At 35.5% G+C, this 20,416-nt stretch overlaps 2 protein-coding genes across 5 annotated transcripts in view; one reads left to right on the forward strand and one right to left on the reverse strand.

Moving 5' to 3' along the window:
- The window catches only part of LOC127862749 (uncharacterized), an 81,464-nt gene that overhangs the window by 47,630 nt on the left and 13,418 nt on the right, over window positions 1–20,416 (forward strand). For all 3 annotated transcript variants that reach the window (XM_052402014.1, XM_052402021.1, XM_052402007.1), the window contains exon 2: window positions 12,688–12,795. In XM_052402014.1, coding sequence (XP_052257974.1) covers window positions 12,746–12,795 — 50 coding nt within the window. In that variant the 5' untranslated portion in view covers window positions 12,688–12,745. The remainder of the gene's footprint in view (window positions 1–12,687; window positions 12,796–20,416) is intronic.
- Window positions 16,417–19,738, reverse strand: LOC127862738 (uncharacterized). Of its 2 annotated transcripts, XM_052401998.1 has the most exons (3): window positions 19,657–19,734; window positions 18,465–18,477; window positions 16,417–17,434 (listed from the first exon to the last, which is right to left on the reverse strand). In XM_052401998.1, the coding sequence occupies exons 1-3, from the start codon at window positions 19,674–19,676 to the stop codon at window positions 16,679–16,681; spliced, it is 789 nt and encodes a 262-aa protein (XP_052257958.1). In that variant the 5' UTR covers window positions 19,677–19,734; the 3' UTR covers window positions 16,417–16,678. The 2 variants fall into 2 exon arrangements, with proteins under 2 accessions (XP_052257958.1, XP_052257957.1); XM_052401997.1 differs by lacking the exon at window positions 18,465–18,477 and having other exon boundaries at window positions 19,657–19,738.

The following is a 20,416-nucleotide window of genomic DNA, read 5'->3' on the forward strand; positions in this document are numbered from 1 at the left end:
TAACTTTCTATGTTCTTTATGGTATGAACAATAGATACTGCTGTTTGTTTTTTTTGCTAATAATATGCTGTATTTTTTGGTCATTTTAACTATTGTATGAATTGAACATAACTGTTAGTTTTCGGTGAATAGAGAAATGTTTCCTGCAATAAACAATAAGAAACTGAAATCAGAAGTCTGTTTCTTAAATTTTACAAGTCCCAATTTGAAATGTTGAATCTAAATTTTTTCTAAGTCCAACATTCTGCCTCATTTTTCTACCAAGTACAGAAATTCTGCCTGGCTAAAATGCAAAGTGCTAAAAATCTGTCTTGTAAAAATTATAAGTGTTAAAATTCTGTCTTGTGTAATAATCTTTACAGATAAAATTCTGCTTCATTGTAATTCTGCTTAGAAAATCTGTACAGATTTCAAGGTATATTCTGTGTCTGTGTCCTCTTTGTACAGAAAAAATGAATTCTGTCTTGATTCTGGGCAGATTTTGTACAGACTCTATACAGAATTTGCATAGAATTTTCGTACAGGGAATGAAACATCATCCTTTTAGTAAAATACAGTGGATCAGTAAAAATATTATCAGAATATGAGATTTTTTGTATATTTTGTATATTAAATATTGTGTTAATGTTTAATTTTGTTGATTAATATAAATATAAGCAGGACAGGGGAAGTAATACACTATTATATCTTTGTTATATACAGGGGAAACAAATGCAATAAGTTTAAATTTATTGTTACAGCATTTGCCTACCTTGTAATATATTTAAATTTTACCAAATGTAAGGCTAACTGCATTGTTGTAATGCATACTACTACTACTACTACTACTACTTCTACTACTGCTGCTGCTGCTGCTGCTGCTGCTGCTGCTGCTGCTACTGCAGCTGCTGCTGCTGCTGCTGCTACTACTACTACTACTACTACTTCTACTACTACTACTTCTACTACTACTACTACTACTACTACTATAACTACTACTACTACTACCACTACTACTACTACTACTACTACTACTACTACTACTACTACTACTACTACTACTCTACTACTACTACTAATACTACTACTACTACTACTACTACTACTACTACTCTACTACTGCTACTGCTACTGCTGCTGCTACTACTACTATTACTACTTCTACTGCTACTACTGCTACTACTACTACTACTACTACTACTACTACTACTACTACTACTACTAATACTACTACTACTACTACTTCTACTACTACACTACTACTTCTACCACCACCGCCACCACCACCACCACCACCACCACCACCACCACCACCACACCACCACCCCACCACACCACGACCACCACCACCGTTCACAGTGACAAAAAACGTATTCACACAATGGCTGCTACTACAACTTATAGCCCATATAGGGGGGCATGCATGTTTTACAAACAGCCCTTGTTTTATTTCATTTTTAAAATATTTTTTTCAACTTTAAATACATAAGTTAACCTGATCCAGTGTAGAAAATAGAACATATTGCATAATTAAATTATCTGTTGCCTTGAATTTGTTTAAAATACAGTAAATTATGTTAAATTGATTATTTAAGACTTTCCTTATTTTCCCCAAAATCCGTCGTTTTGCGCAATTTTTGTTCACCTCAGAAAAGGCCAGGCCCTTTCCCCAAAATCAGATTAAAAAACCATGCACTTATCACACATGTTCATAATATTTTGTAATGTATCAAAATAGTTGTTATTCACCAGTTAAGGGCTTCTTTGAAATATATGAAACACTATTTACCTTTATAACTCAATAATAAGTTTGCGGACAGTAAACAATAATAATTTTTTTTCGATTTTTTAAAATATTAAAAAAATACAAGTGTCTGAAAATATAGAGACGCAAATTAAAGTGTCCGAAATTATATTTATTTTGAAATAAATGCAATAATTAATCAATGTACAATTATTTTCTTGTGATTAATTCTTCTTTTTCCTGCTTGAAAAATATATAAATAGAACTTCTTGTCTTAAATGATATAGAACAAAAAGTAAAAACAGAAAACATACTGCTTCCTTAATAAGCTCACACCATGTTGGGTGAATCAATTATTTTCTACCGGTTTATGGTTATTTACCCGATTACGCGGTTGAAATTATCCATTGCCCTCAGGCATGCATATGTCACCTTTTATGACCTTGATCCCATTGTAAAAATCCATGATCGAAGTGCCACAAGATAAGTGAAAACAGAGTCTCATCATGTAGAGTTAATATAGCGCGGTTAACTATACTGTCCGAAAATTTTAAGACATTTATTATGGACGAATACCTGTATGTCCGAACATTAAGAGTCACGAAAAATAATTATTTTGGCTAAAATAGAGGATGGCCAAAAACTTAGAGGGTCCGAAAACATAGAGTAATTACGGTACATGCGATTATTTTTCCCAATTGAGCCAGTTTTGCAAATAATGTTTTCCCCAAAATGGGGGTTTTCACGACGCGAAATTCCCAAAATTCCAATGTGGTGTTTTCCCAAAATGGAGTGGAAAAGGCCTAGTTTTGAGCATTTTTACACCTTTTTTTGAAACAAAATATGCTGTAACCTGTTTTGGTAAATTGTTTAGAATATTTTTGTTGCCTCTCTATCTGGCCATGAAACAATCAGAATGCAAATGTTAAGTTTTAAATACACATTTTTGCTCTATTATTTAGTAATCCATGCTTTTAATTTATTTTTTTATATATTCTGTGGAAAGGTAACTGTAATGATTCTTTAATGACATTATTTTAAGTCTTCGGAAAGGACTAAATTACAAGTATGATAAAGATGAGAAAACAAAGCGTTGAAGGCACTGAAGTTGTACGCTATTGCATAATTTAAGACCCAACTCATTTTAATGCCCCCGAAGGAGGTCTGTTTGTCGGTCGGTTGGTCTCACTAACAGGGGTGTGATTTTTCCGCGGATCCGCTGATTTCCGCAGATCAGGTTGTCCTGGATGTCACTTCTGAGATTTGCGTTGTTGTTTTTCGAGCTCGGCAAATTTGGTTATTTTTCCACTTCGAGTGAATTAATAGTGATTTTTGAGCATAGATACGTTTGTGTTTAAGAAGCAAATTGGAAGTGTATTATTCGAAATGGAAAAGAAATCGAAAAATAAGTCAGAGAATGGAAATTACGGGCATGGTTTCTCGGGTGGACGTGGCAAACATGGCGGCGGTGGAGGTGACGTGGGCACGAGCAATGAAAGCGAGTGGTCTATCAATCAAAACAAAAAGAGGCAAAGACGCTCAACAGGTGGTACGTTTGATGTTCATGATAAAACTTTGTCCAAAAATGATTTCAAACAGTTGTCTACGGACGATAAGCTCGTTACCTTGTTCGAGATGTTGACATTTGCAAATAGTATGAATGCCCGTGTACAGAATATTGAAGCGCACGTGCAATCTATATCATATGACAATTCTAAAACAAACGAGCGAGTGAAAATCCTTGAATATCGTAGTATTGATGCTGAAGCCAGAAGTAGACGGAACAATTTAATTTTTCGTGGTATACCGGAGCTATTGAGATCCGAAAACTGTATTGATTTAGTAAAGAGATTTATCTGTGTGGACCTAGATATTGACACGAGCAGTATTTCCATTCAACGAGCTCATCGATTGGGTGCACCCAACCGTGACAAATCCAGACCAATTATAGCCTGTTTCCGTGATCACCAGGACGTGGAGAACATACTCTCGTTTGCACATAAATTGAAGGGCAAACCCGAACTCGGTATAAACAGGGATTACCCAAATGAAATAGTTGAGGCCTGAGGTCCCGCATTTGGCCGAAATTCAAAGAAATGAAGGCTGCGAATCCCCCACGTACAGTACATATTGGTTACCCAGCCAAACTAATTGTGCAGAAAAAGGTAGTGATTGATGAGTTCCCCGACTGGAGAGAAGTGCTACAAACGTCTAGACTAAAACATAAACAAACTGACCTTAACAAACATGGAAACATCACGACGCCAAACAGTTCTGAGCTCCCAACTCAGAATAGGTTCGGATGCTGTATGGAAACCAGTTCAGCGAGTAGTGAGAGCGATTCCCAAACCCCCGATATCGAGACCGAGGAAGAGGTCGACCAATACAGCCAGGTCATGCGGGACTACGAACACAGGAAACAGAAACAGTATGTCTCTTCAATAAACTTTTCACCGACGCCACCGAATGATAAACCCCCAACGCTACAGAGTGATAAACCCCCGGAAATAGCGACGACTTAGGATGTTGGGGGCGATGTCCCGATCAACAGCTTTGACTGTAAGAAACGCCAACATATTAATATGAAAACTCTTAAATTGGGTTCGCTTAATGTTTGCGGCCTTAAAAGGCGTTCGAACTTTCCAGAATTTATCTCCCTTATACATGACTATGACATATTCCTTGTATCGGAATCTAAACTTGATCAGTATGATGTGATCAAAATTGACGGTTACACTTACATTAATATACCTAGAAAGCAAAAAACACTTAGAAAATCTGGCGGCATAGGAGCATTTGTTAAAAACTGTATACTTCCATATATTGAAGTGATTGAAACCCAATGTGACTACTTAATGTGGTTAAAATTATCTAGTAAATTTACAAATTTAGACGAGGATCTATTATTTGGTACAGTCTATGTGCCTCCAATGACGTCACGTTTTTATAACAATGATGAATATGAAATGTTTGAACACGAAATTTCAAATATATGTAACAAATATTCATATGTATATTTACTTGGAGATCATAATGCTCAAACTGCAGAAATGGTAGATTTCACGGTCTGCGATGAATTTTTAGCAGACCTTTTCGATTTTGATTATGATACTATTAATTTTTTAGACCAAAAGGCAGCCATGGAACATTATGGCATAAAGCTTAATCGTAAATCGCAGGATAAGAAGAAAAATAACCACGGTTATAAGTTAATCGATAACTGTAAGAATAACAATTTAATAATACTGAATGGCAGATACGGTAAAGCTAGACTGCTACAAATTATCAATAACATGAGAATATTAAACTCACCCCATGTACAGGTCCCAATGTGGTGCCTCTGGTTAATCATTGAAGAATGTTCACAGATATATCCGGTAAAAATCACAATATTATTCCACATGCTTTAAAAAAAAAAAAAAACTCCAAAGTTGTCAAACAAGCGTGAATCGCACATGTCAACACAACTCTCATGCCTGTTACACTGACCTGATTAACTCACGTGACCATGCTTACGTCACCCGTCAATTACTTCTCTACGCGCTTGTAAACTATAGCCTGTTTCATTATTTGAGGTTACTATACATTTAAAATGTACTACGCCCATGTAAAAGTCCAATAACTAGGTCAAAAATCAACTGGACACCCCACCCCCCTTTCCAATTCCCTAAATAACTATACCTAGGAAAATGTATGTTACTTATCTTTCTTAGTAGATCTTATCTAACCATGTCATGTGAAAATTATGTTTATATGACAATATTGTTCTGTATACTCATATGTTGCAATTGTAACTTGAGTTAAATAAAGATATGTTCTGTTCTGTTCTGTTCTGTTCTGCGTAAATTCGTGTTTAAAAAATGTGGGGGAGAGGGGCTACCACCAATTCCGCGGACGTATTTCATAAGCGGCCCGAAATATCCGCGGCCCGCGAAATCTCTCCGCATTTTACACTGGTAGATTCTGCCTAAGCATTTTTAAAACGAGCCATATAATTGGCTGTCGTTTCCCAATCTTCCAATTAAAATCGTGTTCTTAAAATGCGCTCTGTGATTTGTTTGCAAATGGCGCCGTTGTGAAGAGAAAATTAAGATTATTGAAATAACAAATAGCAATCGAATAAACGACTGACATCACCTAGTCTGATAGGAATAATGAAATGTGTTTGTCAAAAAAAAGACTACGTTTTAGATACAAGCAACACATATTTTGTTAAGAAATGTGCCCACTGAATTTTTGTGTCACGGAAACCAGTGTTTGCAAATTGGAGTGTAGTCTACTCGCGAAGTTAAACAATTTAGAGAGTATCGTTCGAACATGGAAATAGACAAACATGATTTGATTTTTATATGTCTGTGGGTCTGTGTATAATCAGATTCATATGCATATTCTGCTTTTTTATGTTTGTCACGCTGTTCAGTTAACTGAAATAGCTTTGAACTGAGTGAAGATGTGAAATGCAAGATATTGAAAGGTAAACAAATTAAATATATTAATTTAACTCAGTCAATACATCATTTAAACACCAGAAGAACACTCAAGTGTGTTTGTTTATATTTAGTCTATTAACTGTCATTCAATACATTGAAAAACTGCTGCTATTGATCACAATAAATACTTACTTAACTGTTTACTTTGCATCCTCAGTATGATTAATGTGAAGTTTAACAGGTTTTTATAAAGAAATATTGTTATGAAGTTCAAAAAGTTGTTTATTTTTGTCATTGCGTTATGCGCGCCATTCGCGTAGTCAAAATCAGTCAACAAAATTTTCCTCCCCTCTGACTTTGCCTCAATCACACCCCTGACTAAGAATATAAATTTATGATGCAAATTCCCTGTACAAAACTTTTGAATTTTGACACCATATACAAATTCAAATAAGATGCAATTGATGAAAATAAATAAATAATAAATATGCGATCAATACTTTTTACTCATGAATTTGGTAGTCATAAAGAAAGCCCTGTTGACCCGTACTTTGTTGTTGATGCATTACTTGGTACCCTAGCAGTTGACACAGTGTCAACAACTCTGACCTAAACATGGGTATAGAGCAATAATGCGCTTTTTCGGCATAGCTTTTTTACCCAGCTTTTCACCTTAAATGACATTTACATAAAGCCAGCAGACATGCTTGAATATATTCGAATATTTCATAGGCTTATTTGAGATAAAACCTCTGAACTTTGGCTACATCAGTCTGTCTGTCTGTGCTCAGCGCAAAGTATGTAGCACTGTTCAGTGTTTTAAAGGAATTCCAGACTACTCTCTGTATGTTCAAACGACACAAATTGTTGCCCAGTCACAATGACGCGTTAAAATCCATCTTGCAGAATTTTAGGGTCAGTACTTGTTCATTAAATAGTCCGGGAAATATATAATTGACATTCACAGTTTTGCTTTCAAGATGAGAAAATGAACATTACCGAAATAGTTTAGACTGTCATGATAAGAGTGAAATCGTTTAATTATGCAACAAATGTTTGCCGTACTTGATCAGCCCGTCTGGAAATCGTTCCTGAATGCCAGGATAAGCTGCCCTTATTTACAAGTTTGCTATTTTGAATTCAATTTTGTATCAAAATGCATTGTTCTAAAATGTGAATTTACAATTCACAATGAGATTTGTAATGACCCACGTCATGAGACAATGGGTCTTATTCAATATGCGCCCATCATATATATAGCCCACTCAGCCTGCGCATCTCTCAGTCTGGTCAGGAGATACAAAATGAGACAATAACACATTTAGTGATTTTATAGCCAACAGCATCGCCTATACCAGACTGTGCAAATGCACGTGTTGTGATTAAGATACGATGGCTGAAACGCGTAAGACCCATTTTCGCATGAGGCAGCTATGAAAGTGTGATTTAAATGTGTCGAAAGAAAACTGCGTGTAAATCAAATATTAACATAAGATATGTTTCGATGGTGAAGATATATACACTCATAGTTATAAGGCATGTGAGGACACATATAATTTATGATGTGCACTCCCGTAGTATAATTTTTATCTACTTACACTTATGTGTGGTTTAACAATGATAAAACACATTTCATGTGGAGAATATGCGACTAAAAAGTGAAAAAAACACAATAGTTGAACTTTTTTGTTTAATTTAATTATACAGGTACGTAAATTGCAAACTTTATTTAATAGTCGACATTTTTCCTGGGGAAACTAGTTCATGAACAAGATATTTGTGAAAAGCAAAATTTGTTTTTCATGAACTTTTAGAATTCATGAACTTATTCATGAACAAATTAATGAACTCTGAAACAGAAAGTTCATGAAATTTGTGACAATATTCATGAATAACAACATGTATGTTTCATGAACTTTTTATTTCATGAACCTATTCATTAACAAATTCATGAACTCTGAAACAAAAAAGATTCATTAACTTGATGCATTTGTTCATGAACAGGTACAAATATAAATATGGAACTGTTAAAAGACAAGCTGAGAAATATTTTAAAAGGACAAACAATGGAAATATGATAATAACAGAACAATATTATTTTATTCCCAGTTTAATGTTTTCATAAACATTGTATGACTTGAGGATCTTCTTTTAAAAGACGAGGACGAAGAATAACACAACAAAGTTAGGCCAGAGTTTTTTAATAAAAAGATTTTCGGATTTTTTTCCAAAACATGTCCAGTAGGAGGACGGAAAAAAAAAAAAAAAAAAGATGGTGACCAAAAATGCACTATGCTAAAAATGTTATGGTATGAAGTTCTTTGTATATTTCGTGACCAAAATAATAAATGTCAATGAAATTTATTATGTTCTAAACATTCTCATACACATATTTAGCAATAAACACATTTATTAACAGACCTGCATTTCATACGAATATAATTATAGTTGCATAATTTTCTTTTATCCGAAACAGTTTCTGTTACAAATGAAAATGCACAAACACGCAAATATGTCTTTTGCAAGTAATTCCTTTTGAGACAAAATGAACATCTGAATTAAAAAAAACTCTGGCAAAGTCAATCTTCGAATTAAAAAATCTTAATCTGTCATCCAATCCCCCATGTCACTGCCTAGGCACTTTAATATTCCTCTATTAAAACAACATCTTTACATGTAATTCAAAAATGAAACACGCCAAGTGTTGCTCGAGTATTAAAAGAAAATACAAACCAATATCTATTAGTTACAAAATTAACAAGATTAAGCTTGTGATGGTTTAATATTTAAAATTGTAAAACACAAAGCTGTACAAGTTTCCCACTACAATCTTATAGCAAAGATGAATTATGTAGAGATAGAATAACACATTTTTTTTTTACAATATATGCAGTATGAAACTAAATTATAATGAATACTATCAACTTATAAAAATACGCAGAAAACATGACACACAGCATAGCATGGAATTATTATTATCATCATCTTACAATGTTATTACCAAACAATGGTTAACATAGTCATGATCATGACACAAGTACAAATCAATTTTAATAGGCCAATGGGGAAATTTTGCACACATATGCAAAGAAACAATATATTGAAAACGCATCATAGAGTACACAGTATATGTCTCTGTAACGAGCTCTTAATCTGCAGTGAATATTTACATTATAACTGAACAAGATTATCTGGATTTATTAAATCCAGCGGTCGGAGACATATGCCCCCCCAAACGTGACCTCGACCTTTGACCTAGTGACCTGCAAAATCTTTTAGGCGTCATCTGTCAGTCATAATCAATGTACCCATGAAGTTTCATGATCCTAGGCCTAAGCGTTCTTGAGTTATCATCCGGAAACCATTTGGTGGACGGACCGACAGACGGAACGACGGAATGACATGTGCAAAACAATATACCCCCTCTTCTTCGAAGGGGGGCACGATAATGGTTTGTATTTTATCAATTATAAAGTAATTAACCCTTTGCATGCTTGGAAATTTGTGGTCTGCTAAAATGGCGTCTGCTGAATTGCTACAATTTAATAGCATTTTCTTCGATTTTTTCAAAGAATACTATCAGAATGGCAAACAGTTTTGATCCTGATGAGACGCCACGTTCTGTGGCGTCTCATCTGGATCCAAACTGTTTGCAAAGGCCTTCAAAATTTGGTTCTCACACTGAAAGGGTTAATATAAAAAATAAATAAAATCATTATTTTTGGTCAGCCTGCTAATTGCAATGACAGGTTTGCCAAATAATGAATATATTGCATATATTAAATTGTAAAATTTCTTAAATAATTTACAAATGGTTTACCTGGCAGATGGAAGGTAGCAGTAATTCCTCCTCATCGCCATTAGGACATCAAATGCATTTTCTTTTATATTACTACGATCCTGTGTGGTTTGGTACTTTAAAATAGCATGTATGCATTTCAAGTCGCTCTCGACCAAAACATTCACTGGCATAGATGGGTCACACTTACACATGTAACCTTATCTGTGTCAATCATTGTCTTAGACGCTTCAAGTGAAGCGATTTCGTCGTGTTCATTAACATGTTTGCGCACAACATCGCCAATTTATTGGTCACTAGTGGCTTTGATAAATTGTTTTGTTGTTTTAGCATCCTGGTAAATAATAAGTCCAAACCAGTATAAAGTCATTGTGGTCTCGCCACCATTTTGCATGTTTTCAGTAAAAATGATCGATGTTACAGAAGCGCTTATGATACATTTACACGCGATATCGGTAAATGCTTTAAATAAATTACTTCTCTAAAACCCGACACGCGTTTTGTGTCTAAAACCCCGGCTTTTGGCACCCGAAAAAAAAATCCGAGATTGAAATTATATAATTTTTTTTTTTTGGTTTCGTCAAAAATAGGAGTCGGCGGGTCCGAAAATCTATTGATTAAAAAACTCTGGCCTTAGGTACTTAACCTTATTCAACACAGTCATTAAAATCTACAGGAGCAGTATTCCTGGTAAATTGAAAAAACTTAGAGATAAAATTCAACATTGTAATAAAATCATTCCATAACTTTTTCAATATTGGAGAAAGCAACTTGATATTTTGCATGTATGTGTATCTCATGGAGCTGCACATTTTGAGTGGGGAAAGGTCAAGGTCATTCTTCAAGGTCAAAGGTCAAATATATGGCTTCAAAGCGGTGCAATAGGGGGCATTGTGTTTCTGACAAACACATCTCTTGTGTGTAGTTTAGTCTGTACATAATCTGGTTGCAGTCTTCCAGGACTTTTTCATACAGGATAAAAGTGGAAAGTCTTGTCCCTGACTGCACAGGCTAATATGGGACAACACTTTACCCTCATGCATTAAACAACATTTTCACAGAGTGTGGCTCTTATAAATGACATAACTTTACTTTTATTTGCATTGTGTTTTTTGGTGAACGGCTGAATTTGTAATATGGCAGAAATGGTTGGCAAACAAAACGTGTACCCAGCAAAAGCCCTGGTTTTCCAAATGCCTTTAATGGTTCATTTTTGCCAGACTGCTGCCTCAGGCTTTATATCTATCATGAGAATAACTATTGCCATAAATCGAGATGATACCAGAATGCTCATGGTAAAAAATAAAGATTCTGTGGAAAGAAAAAGATCCTTTGGAAGATGGTGCCTCTATATTTTAAGATTCACGAGACAAATATGTCAGCACTATTTAGAAACAATGAAGAAGACATGTTTATGTCAATTACTTGTTTCACAAAAGTTTTTGTCCAATGTCTATAAACACAACAATCTGAATTCAGCTGTAAGAAGAAAAAACCTGTTCCTATGGATACTTACATTGCTGCTCCCATTATAGCAACGCTTTTTGGATGACAAAGAAATTAGAAGAGACTTTCTATAAACAAAAAATACAATAAAAGCAGAAAGTGTTGTACCTGATTAGCCTGTGTAGTCTGCACTGGCTGAGCAGGGACGACGCTTAAGGAATATGCATTAAGCCCCATTTTCTCAGATCAAGGCGCAAATTAATAATAATGGGACTATTGATTGTATGCTTGCTGGAGACAGAAATAAATCTTCCTTAGGGATACTAACTTATAGAGACTGCTGCCAACTGTGCAAAGCTTTTTGAATGACATATCAGAGCTCCAGATAAGGGTCGTATTTTTGTAATAACTAATTATTTTCAAGTCCGATACGTATTTATTTTAAAATCTTGTCGTACCATTAAGAATTACAAAATCAAGTTACGAATTTTATTTTGACATCGGTTCGTATAGATTTTTATTGAGTTCTTTTCGCGTATTAAAGATCTTTGCGGTGCTTATATAGAATGGTTATCGGGTTTGTTTAACAAAGCGCATTTTTTTCAATAAAAGCGGCGTATACAGTCTTATCTGTCAAAAAAAAAATGGCGGCGCCCAGAGAGCGTCCTAAAAAACTGCAAAGCGTCCAAAAACACGCTTTTAACATATTGTACGCAAAGTGAGCCGAAGTTAAATGTTTAGAAAGACATTATAGAAATGATCTTATACGATGTTGTAATTGTTCAGTTTCCGACACAGTCGGAAAAGCTAAACAAAAACGCGACACGACGGGTCCAAATTTAAACAACAAAAAAACATTGAACGAGTGGAAAGGACAATTCCCGTGGCTAATCGTTGAAAAGATTGAAGGGAAGAACCGTTTTAATTGTTAAATATGTAAAAATTCATCTAAGGCATGCAATCTAAGCACAGTTTGGGCATATGAAGGTATTTGAAAAATATAATTGTATAATACTGAAAAGACACTGTTGAACTCGTATAAATAAAGTTGCTAGTATGTTTATTTTGATTTTTTTGCATAAAAATAACCATTATTATTTATTTTTAGGTCATTTATAATAAATAAGAATTATTTTCCAAAACTTAGTAGTAAAGTTAAGAATAAAATTTCAGAGTTAAGAATTATTTTGGGAAATCTGGTAGTAATTTAAGAATTTCACAAAACCTTATCTGGAGCTCTGCATATGACAAAGACATTAATAATGGGACTTTCCATTATATACTTGCAGGAGACAGAGAGAAGTAAGGACATGTTTATGGACATGCTGGCCTCACCCTATTCCCAGTATGCAGAGTAAATCAGCACCACAGCCAGCAAGGATGGATTTCCTCTCAGGGTAAATATGGATTAATTGCATGTGCTTAAAGTGTCATCCTGTGCAGTATGCACAGGCTTATCTTTGCCGTCACATTCTGGCTAGACTGCATTTTTGTATTGAAGAGACTTCTTTGAATCGAAAATTCCATAAGCCAAAGTTGTGTCCCTGATTAGCCTGTACTCTAGACTCAATGGAATTAACGGAATTTCCACTTTGACATGCTGTCATTAATTACCACAATATTTGCATCCTTTTCTGCAGAAACATTATACAATGCTATCATGACTATGTTAAAAGTTGTTTTGTACAGATGTAAACATATTAATGTCTTCCCTATAAACATTGGCATATTTGCATACACTGTTTATTTGATGCAAAATTCATATAAATAAGGGTATAAGATTAGTAACAAAAAAATAAGTTTATTATTGTAAAAATGAAAAAAATGCAAGATTTATAGTTTAAGATTTGCTAAAGAAAGTGAAAGTGTTACGTTGAAGATTAAACAAGATTGAAATATGCGTGAATGTTATTTGAAGAAGGGTAAAAAAAGTGTAACATTCATAACATTATGGGGTTGTTTACAAAGAAACAGTGCTGAACAAAATGGGACTTTGATAAGGAAGAAAGCAAATTGTGATGCATGATTCTAAAATGTCAATCAATGCATGATTACAAAATGTCACATCCAATTTCCTTGGATTTTGTGTAATCTCATTCATACAGCACTCTTGGTCTTGAACTTGCTGCATTTTTGGCATTATCCACAATTAATGCAAGCATTGTCATTGGCGTTGAGTTTGAAATGTAACTGGTTTGAGGCAAGAACATTATGACCATTTGTCCATTTTCAAAGAAATGTAAGTTTCTTTGAAGGTATAAAAACAAATGGAAAACTGAAATTGTTAACAGGATTTGTTTATTAGGCAAAACAAAAAAATAGTCTTGGTTCAGGGAACATGGCCAGAAAAATGTAGGGGGGTAGGTATTTTTTTTTTTTTTACCAATCGACTGATTTCAGGGTAAAAAAGGGTCAGTTAATGCACCCATGATTGTTTAAACACTGACCAAATGATTAACATTGCGCATGTGGTGTTAAGTTGTTGTATATTATTCATCATTTCAACATTCCTAGCTCTTTATGCACCTTTTGCCTTTTAATCACCCTCTGTACTAATGCTAACCTGCGTAGAAACATGTGTACATGGTGACATGGTGAGTGGATTCACAGAGACCCATGTAAGGCCTTAGCTAGTACTTGGTGTACTTCATAACAGTGCACTCAGGTCCTGGGGGTTCAGGTTAGAAGAGCATGTAAAAGATTGTTCTTTAAGACCAACATCCATATAAAGTTTCATGACTATATCTCAAACACTTTTGGATTCAACATTGTGGGACGGACAGACAGGGGCAAATCTAAATGCTCACCTTAAGTGGGGGCATAAAAATTTGAAGTATATAAATATACACCATTTAGTGACCTTAAAAACTCTAAACATTCATCATTCTAGAGCCTAGACAGCTTGGAAAAACCACGTTTCTATTTCAAATTTATTGACATACAACAGATCGTAAGGATACTGAAAACTGGCTTTCAAATACATGTTTTATAATAGTACAAGACACAAAAATTGGTCAACATATTAAAGATAGCTGTTTTAATAGTAAAATCTACAATACTGCTTGAAAAGTTTGATGCATGATGTAATGGGGGGGGGGAGGAGGTACTTTGACATTTCCCTTAAAGTTTACTTTAATGTTTGTCCTATTTTAAAGAGTTACTTCTTGGACTTTCCAAATTTTCTCTGAACAATTGGTTCTTTTCTCATATCTCGGCATTTCTGGCAGATGGGTAGAACAGTTTTATATAATGTCTTCAACTCCGCATCTGTCTCGGCCCCAGGGTCTCCACAATGAGCACACAGGTCTTTGCGGCCAAGTTCTGCACCATAATAACACAATTCTACTGGAGTAGCACATTGGACAAACGGTCGTGTAACAACAGTTTTTTTCATTTCAGACAGAGCTGCAGATGGGGGGAACAAGTGGGCCCCACATGAAAATTCGTATTCTCTCAGGAACATGGCTAATGCAACCTCTTTTCTTTGGTTCAACTTAGTCTTTGAGTAAACGACACGTGGCTTCCTACATTCAACACAAATGGCAACTGCACGTGCGTTTTGACTGGACAGTGGCACATCAGCCACTGATTCAGTGCTTGTATCATTCACCTGAGGCTGACCAGAAGTTTCTCGTTCTTCATCCTCTTCAATTTCTCCATGAATTTCAACCGAGCTTCCAGGTCTAGGCTTGACTGTGTTTTTCTTGCAAACTTTCTTATCTGTCAATGATGGTCTGTCTTTTTCTGTTGTTTCTTGATTTGTTGCCTGTTTGTAAGGGAGAAAGTGTTCACGTGTGTCATCCAGTTCCGGCTCTGGAAGCCACTTTAGTTTCTCTTCTTCCATTTGCTTTGGTGCACAACAAGATGTGTCATTGCATTTCTTTATCTGGAATTGTAATTGGTTTCCCTACAATGTTTTTCCTTCCACTCTAGATACGCAGCGCATTTGTTTGTGTTTGCCTTCTGCAGTCTTTCCAGGTCTAATTCTGGGAAAAGCTCTCTTAAATGCCTTTTAAGAAGGTCGAGGTCATCATCTGTAGGTGGGGTCATGCATTGAATTGGTTCCTCCTTCAGTTTAAGTTTTCTGAACCTATTCTCAATCAACGCCTGAACAGGTTCAATAGAGTCTTTCCACTTAGGAAGCAATTCTGGGTGTTTTCTTAGCAACTCTCTTATTGAGGCTACACTGTTACATCTTTTTAGCTTTAATTCTGTCTCATTATCTTGCCTTTCTCTTTCAGTGGCTACGTTCTGAAGACCATAATTGAGTATAGACATTATTCTCTCCGCAGGGTTCACATAGCTTTGTCCTGGAGCGCATCTTACTGTTATGAGCATATCCAGATCAAGTTCTCTAAAAAGACATATGTTGGCGGATTTCACTTGCTCTAATGTACTTCTTTGATCTGTGCCGCCGTCAGTGTACTTTAAGAGAACCTTTGGGTTTGCCTGGTTTCTTTGCACTATCTTCCTGATGTTCATGGCATGTCTGATTGGTGATGCGGACTGGCCTGGTGACAGAATCATTAACAAACGCCGTCACCTGTCCCCTTACAAAGGACTGCTGGACAGAGTCAGGTATGGAACACAGCAATGCAACACTTGGGGTCAAAGAGGTAGCCTTCATATCATGGTCTAGACTTGACAATTCAGCATCAATAGGTGCAATGCTTTGACGACCTCTTACACCTGTAGAGATAGGCCTGTGAGGTTCACCAACAGGTACCTTAGCCTTGTCATCCACGCAAAAAAACAGACAATCATCTTTCAGTTCAATCGACCTACACTTCAAATATTTGAAGAGAGCAGCACAGTAATGATCATCAGGATGCTGTGCTCTAAGTTGCCTTCGCTGGATTTTGTATTGGATAGGTTTTCTTGAAGTAAATGTGAGGGCAGTGGATGAGTATGGGTTACGAGGGGTAAACTGCAGGCGAACTAGACTTTTGGATGGTATCGGAGTTCCCTCTGGACATGAAGTTGCTGTTTCCGCGATCATATCGGACAGAGAAATCCAACGAGACATGTGAGCAACTCCAGATCCATGGCGTCTTTCATCTGCTGCTTCAATATGTTGTACTTGTTCACAAAGTTTCTCAAAAAACACATCATACTTGTTGTTAGGGCACCCAGGGTTTAGGTGACGCAAATCATTCACAAGCCCACATTCACCTAAAGACATCAAATGCAACCGCTGTTGTGTATCTGGATGACTCATGGCTGCAGCATCTAATGCTAATTCTGAGTACATGTAATCAATAATGGCTGGTTTAATTTTAGCTATATTGGAAATTTTCCTTTTACAATCTTTTTTTGGGCTCTTGTATGAAACTCTTTCAAAAACGGTCTCATTCTCTGCACTAGCCGAGCTGCATCTGTCATCATTTCAGAATCAGACCTGTTCTCAGGTACCTGGGAAAGAATATATGTAGTACCAATCCCTCCCCCAGGACAAAATCTAATAACATCTACAGGAACACTCAATTGCAAACTGTCAAAGAAACGAAATTTTTGCATACTATTCTCAAATGGTTTTTCAACATGCAGATTTTCATCAAATAAAACAGGATTTTCAGTGTCAGAACTTACAACAGCTTTGTCAAGCAATGTGTATTTGTCTTTAACAACAGATAAAACTGATTTCTTACAATGAAAGACTGATGCATTCTGATCAACAGTCCTACATGGAAAAGACAGCTCCTTATTTGTAGCAGTTGTAGTTGCTTGTTTGTTTAAATATTGTTCATAAGATGACAGACATGATGCTAAAGCTTCTACACTTGCACGAAGCTCTGGCCATTTTCCTGTTGTAGAGTTTACGTAAGGTTTCTCTAATAAACTGAATAAACATTCCGCATGACTCTGAAGTCCGCTACTGGTCATCGGCTCGGATTTCTGCTTCTTCCTTTTTGTGTCATTGTACCCGTCAAACTGTTCAAACAGGTCTGGGACAGGCTGTACATCTTTCTGCTTTTTGGAGGTGATGTTAATCGTGTCCATCTGGTTTGTTTTGTACCACAATGCATTGCAGACAGTCTGAAATTGCAACAATACGAAAGAAATATTGTATTTCCTTTTTAACCCTTTGCATGCTGGGAAATTTGTCGTCTGCTAAAATGTTGTCTGCTGAATTACTAAAATAAGCATTTTCTTCGATTTTTTTTTCCAAGAATACTATCAGAATAGCAAACAGTTTGGATCCTGATGAGACGCCACGTTCTGTGGCGTCTCATCTGGATCCAAACTGTTTGCAAAGGCCTTCAAAATCCGGTTCCAGGGCTCAAAGGGTTAATAGTACAAACATGATTTCCTAATATAATTTAATATTATATATTTTCCAAATACTTTTAATAAGATTTTATAAATGTGTAACTTTCTCAATTTAAAAATGATGAAATTTTATTTAAACAAGAGCCGTCACTATAAGATGACAAATGCCCACGGTTCAAAAACTAAATGCCTCCCTTAGGGGGCATAAAAGGGTTAAATAAACGAATACTAAATAAAAAATAAATAAATCCCAGTTTAATATAGAAGTCGAATAGGTTTCCCATGCCATATTGTTAGTATTTTTAGTAATACAAGCACCATTCTTTTAAAAATCAAGAATAAAAGCGATATTAAGGCGGTATTAAATTTGCAGTTTTATAAGTACCGGTAGGTGATGGACTTGCTTCTATTAAATTTTGTATCAAAGCGACAGATTTAATACTTTGACTTCTTTCAATGTTTAATATTAATACACAGCACAATACAAAACACATGTACACAATTTAGTATAACACTGCCACCAACTATAAGTATGATTAATACTATATATATTAAGGAAGCACAGAAGAGTAAAAGAAGAGTATACATGGGAATGAGTAGCTTCAAGCATGTCAGATTTATACTTGTTTCGGGTCTGCAAACTCCAACATATTTTATTAAATAATATCCCAAAAATTAACAAGTATTTGTTTGATGCTACTCATAGTCTGATACACATATTAAAAGAGCTTTCCTAAAATAAAGAAGCTAAAGAGGGTTGCACTTCAGTTTAAATCATGAAAGTTTAGTTTAATACCAAATCACACCATCTGTAAAAAGAATAACAATAATTGTTTTAATACTTTCTGCTTTTTATACGCCCGTATAAAATACGGGACGTATTATGTGAAACCCCTTGGCGGCGGGCGGCGGGCGGCGGGCGGAAGGCATCACTTTGTCCGGACTCTAATTCAAATTGTATTCATCCGATCTTCACCAAACTTGGTCAGCAGTTGCATCTAGTTGATATCTAGGCCAAGTTCGAATATGGGTCATGCCGGGTCAAAAACTAGGTCATAGGGTCAATAAGTGCATTTTCAAAGGGGCCACTTTGTCCGGACTCTATTTCAAATTGTATTCATCCGATCTTCACCAAACTTGGTCAGCAGTTGCATCTAGTTGATATATAGGCCAAGTTCGAATATGGGTCATGCCGGGTCAAAAACTAGGTCATAGGGTCAATTAGTGCATTTTCAACGGCGCCACTTTGTCCGGACTCTAATTCAAATTGTATTCATCCGATCTTCACCAAACTTGGTCAGTAGTTGCATCTAGTTGATATCTAGGTCAAGTTCGAATATGGGTCATGCCGGGTCAAAAACTAGGTCACAAGGTTACTTAGTGCATTTCAAGCATTTAGCATGGTGTCCGCTCTCTAATTGAAGTAGTTTGCATCTGATCATCACCTAATTTGGTCAGAAGTTGAGTCTAGATGATATGTAGATCAAATTCGAATATGGGTCATGCCGGGTCAAAAACGAGGTCACGATCGGACACATAATGAATTTCAAGCATTTAGCATGGTGCCCGCTCTCTAATTGAAGTAGTTTTCATTTGATCTTCACCAAATTTAGTCAGATGTTACATCTAAATGATATCTAGGTCAAGTTCAAATATGGGTCATGCCGGGTCAATAACTAGGTCTCGAGGTCACTTAGTGCATTTCAAGCATTAAGCATGGTGTCCAAAACCTCCGAACGGGCGTATCTTGTGACAGTTTGGCACTCTTGTTTTCATTATTTTTTTATAGTTTTTTTTACATTAATATACAATATCAACTTGAGATTTTTGCAGATTCAAACAAACTATTTAAAGATTATTTTTTAATTATTAATCAAATTGTTTATATATAATTTTTTATCAAAATGTGTTTGAAATATTATTAAAATATTGTTTTTACATTTTGCTATATGCTCTTTAATAGCACAAACTGCATCAATCAAACTCACCTGCACAAAGTAACCACCATCAGTCACTGCATTGTCTCTTGGAAACTTGGTATCCATTCTATTGCACAGGTCTATTATGGCATTGTACAACTCATCCTTCCGGTTAAGTCCTGTCAGTACTCCAGAGCTGAAGGGAACAGGAAAATAAAGTACACAGAGTCATTTTAAAACCCACCAAAGATGTGTACCCGGTATGTTCAATAAAATTTATTTTATTAATTAAAAGATGAAAAATAGGCGGAAACACATTGGTTTAAAAATTCAGACAGCAGACAACAAAGTTAAACTACAGACAAATGAAGTATTAATTGATTTGAAAATTATTAAATGTTTATTTTTTTACATTTGCAATTTAATATCTTAATATACCTTGCCACTTTTTTCGTGGGCAATGCTTTCCCCTTCATCATTAACACCTGGAACTGCTGGCATCAACGGTTTTCTTTGTTGCTTCGTTCGAAATTTTCTCCAGGGAAGATGCCAATATTCCCTCTGGTAAGGTAGTACATGTCATTTTGATGACCTTCACACCAAACGCCGAAACCTCAAACAATGGGATGCAACCGTCAATCTGAATTTTTTTTAATTGAAACTTATACATGCAGATTAAGTTTGTCTGTTTGCTACCGTTTACACAATAATAATTTTGTCAAATAAAAACATAGAACTGCTATTTTTCATACAAGTATGTATAAAAACTGCGAAATAAAATATTTAATCAAACTGGTGTAAAAGAAGTCTCAAAACATTTATTTTTTTT

Source organism: Dreissena polymorpha, chromosome 1 (genome assembly GCF_020536995.1).
Source record: "Dreissena polymorpha isolate Duluth1 chromosome 1, UMN_Dpol_1.0, whole genome shotgun sequence".
NCBI lineage: Eukaryota > Metazoa > Mollusca > Bivalvia > Myida > Dreissenidae > Dreissena > Dreissena polymorpha.

Excerpts from the sequence above, each read along its gene's own strand:
- LOC127862738 (XM_052401997.1), bottom strand. The coding sequence starts at position 19,713 with ATGGATACCAAGTTTCCAAGAGACAATGCAGTGACTGATGGTGGTTAC. Across the intron at positions 17,435-19,656 it reads ATGGTGGTTACTTTGTGCAG|ACTGTCTGCAATGCATTGTG; the intron begins GTGAGTTTGATT and ends TTGCAATTTCAG.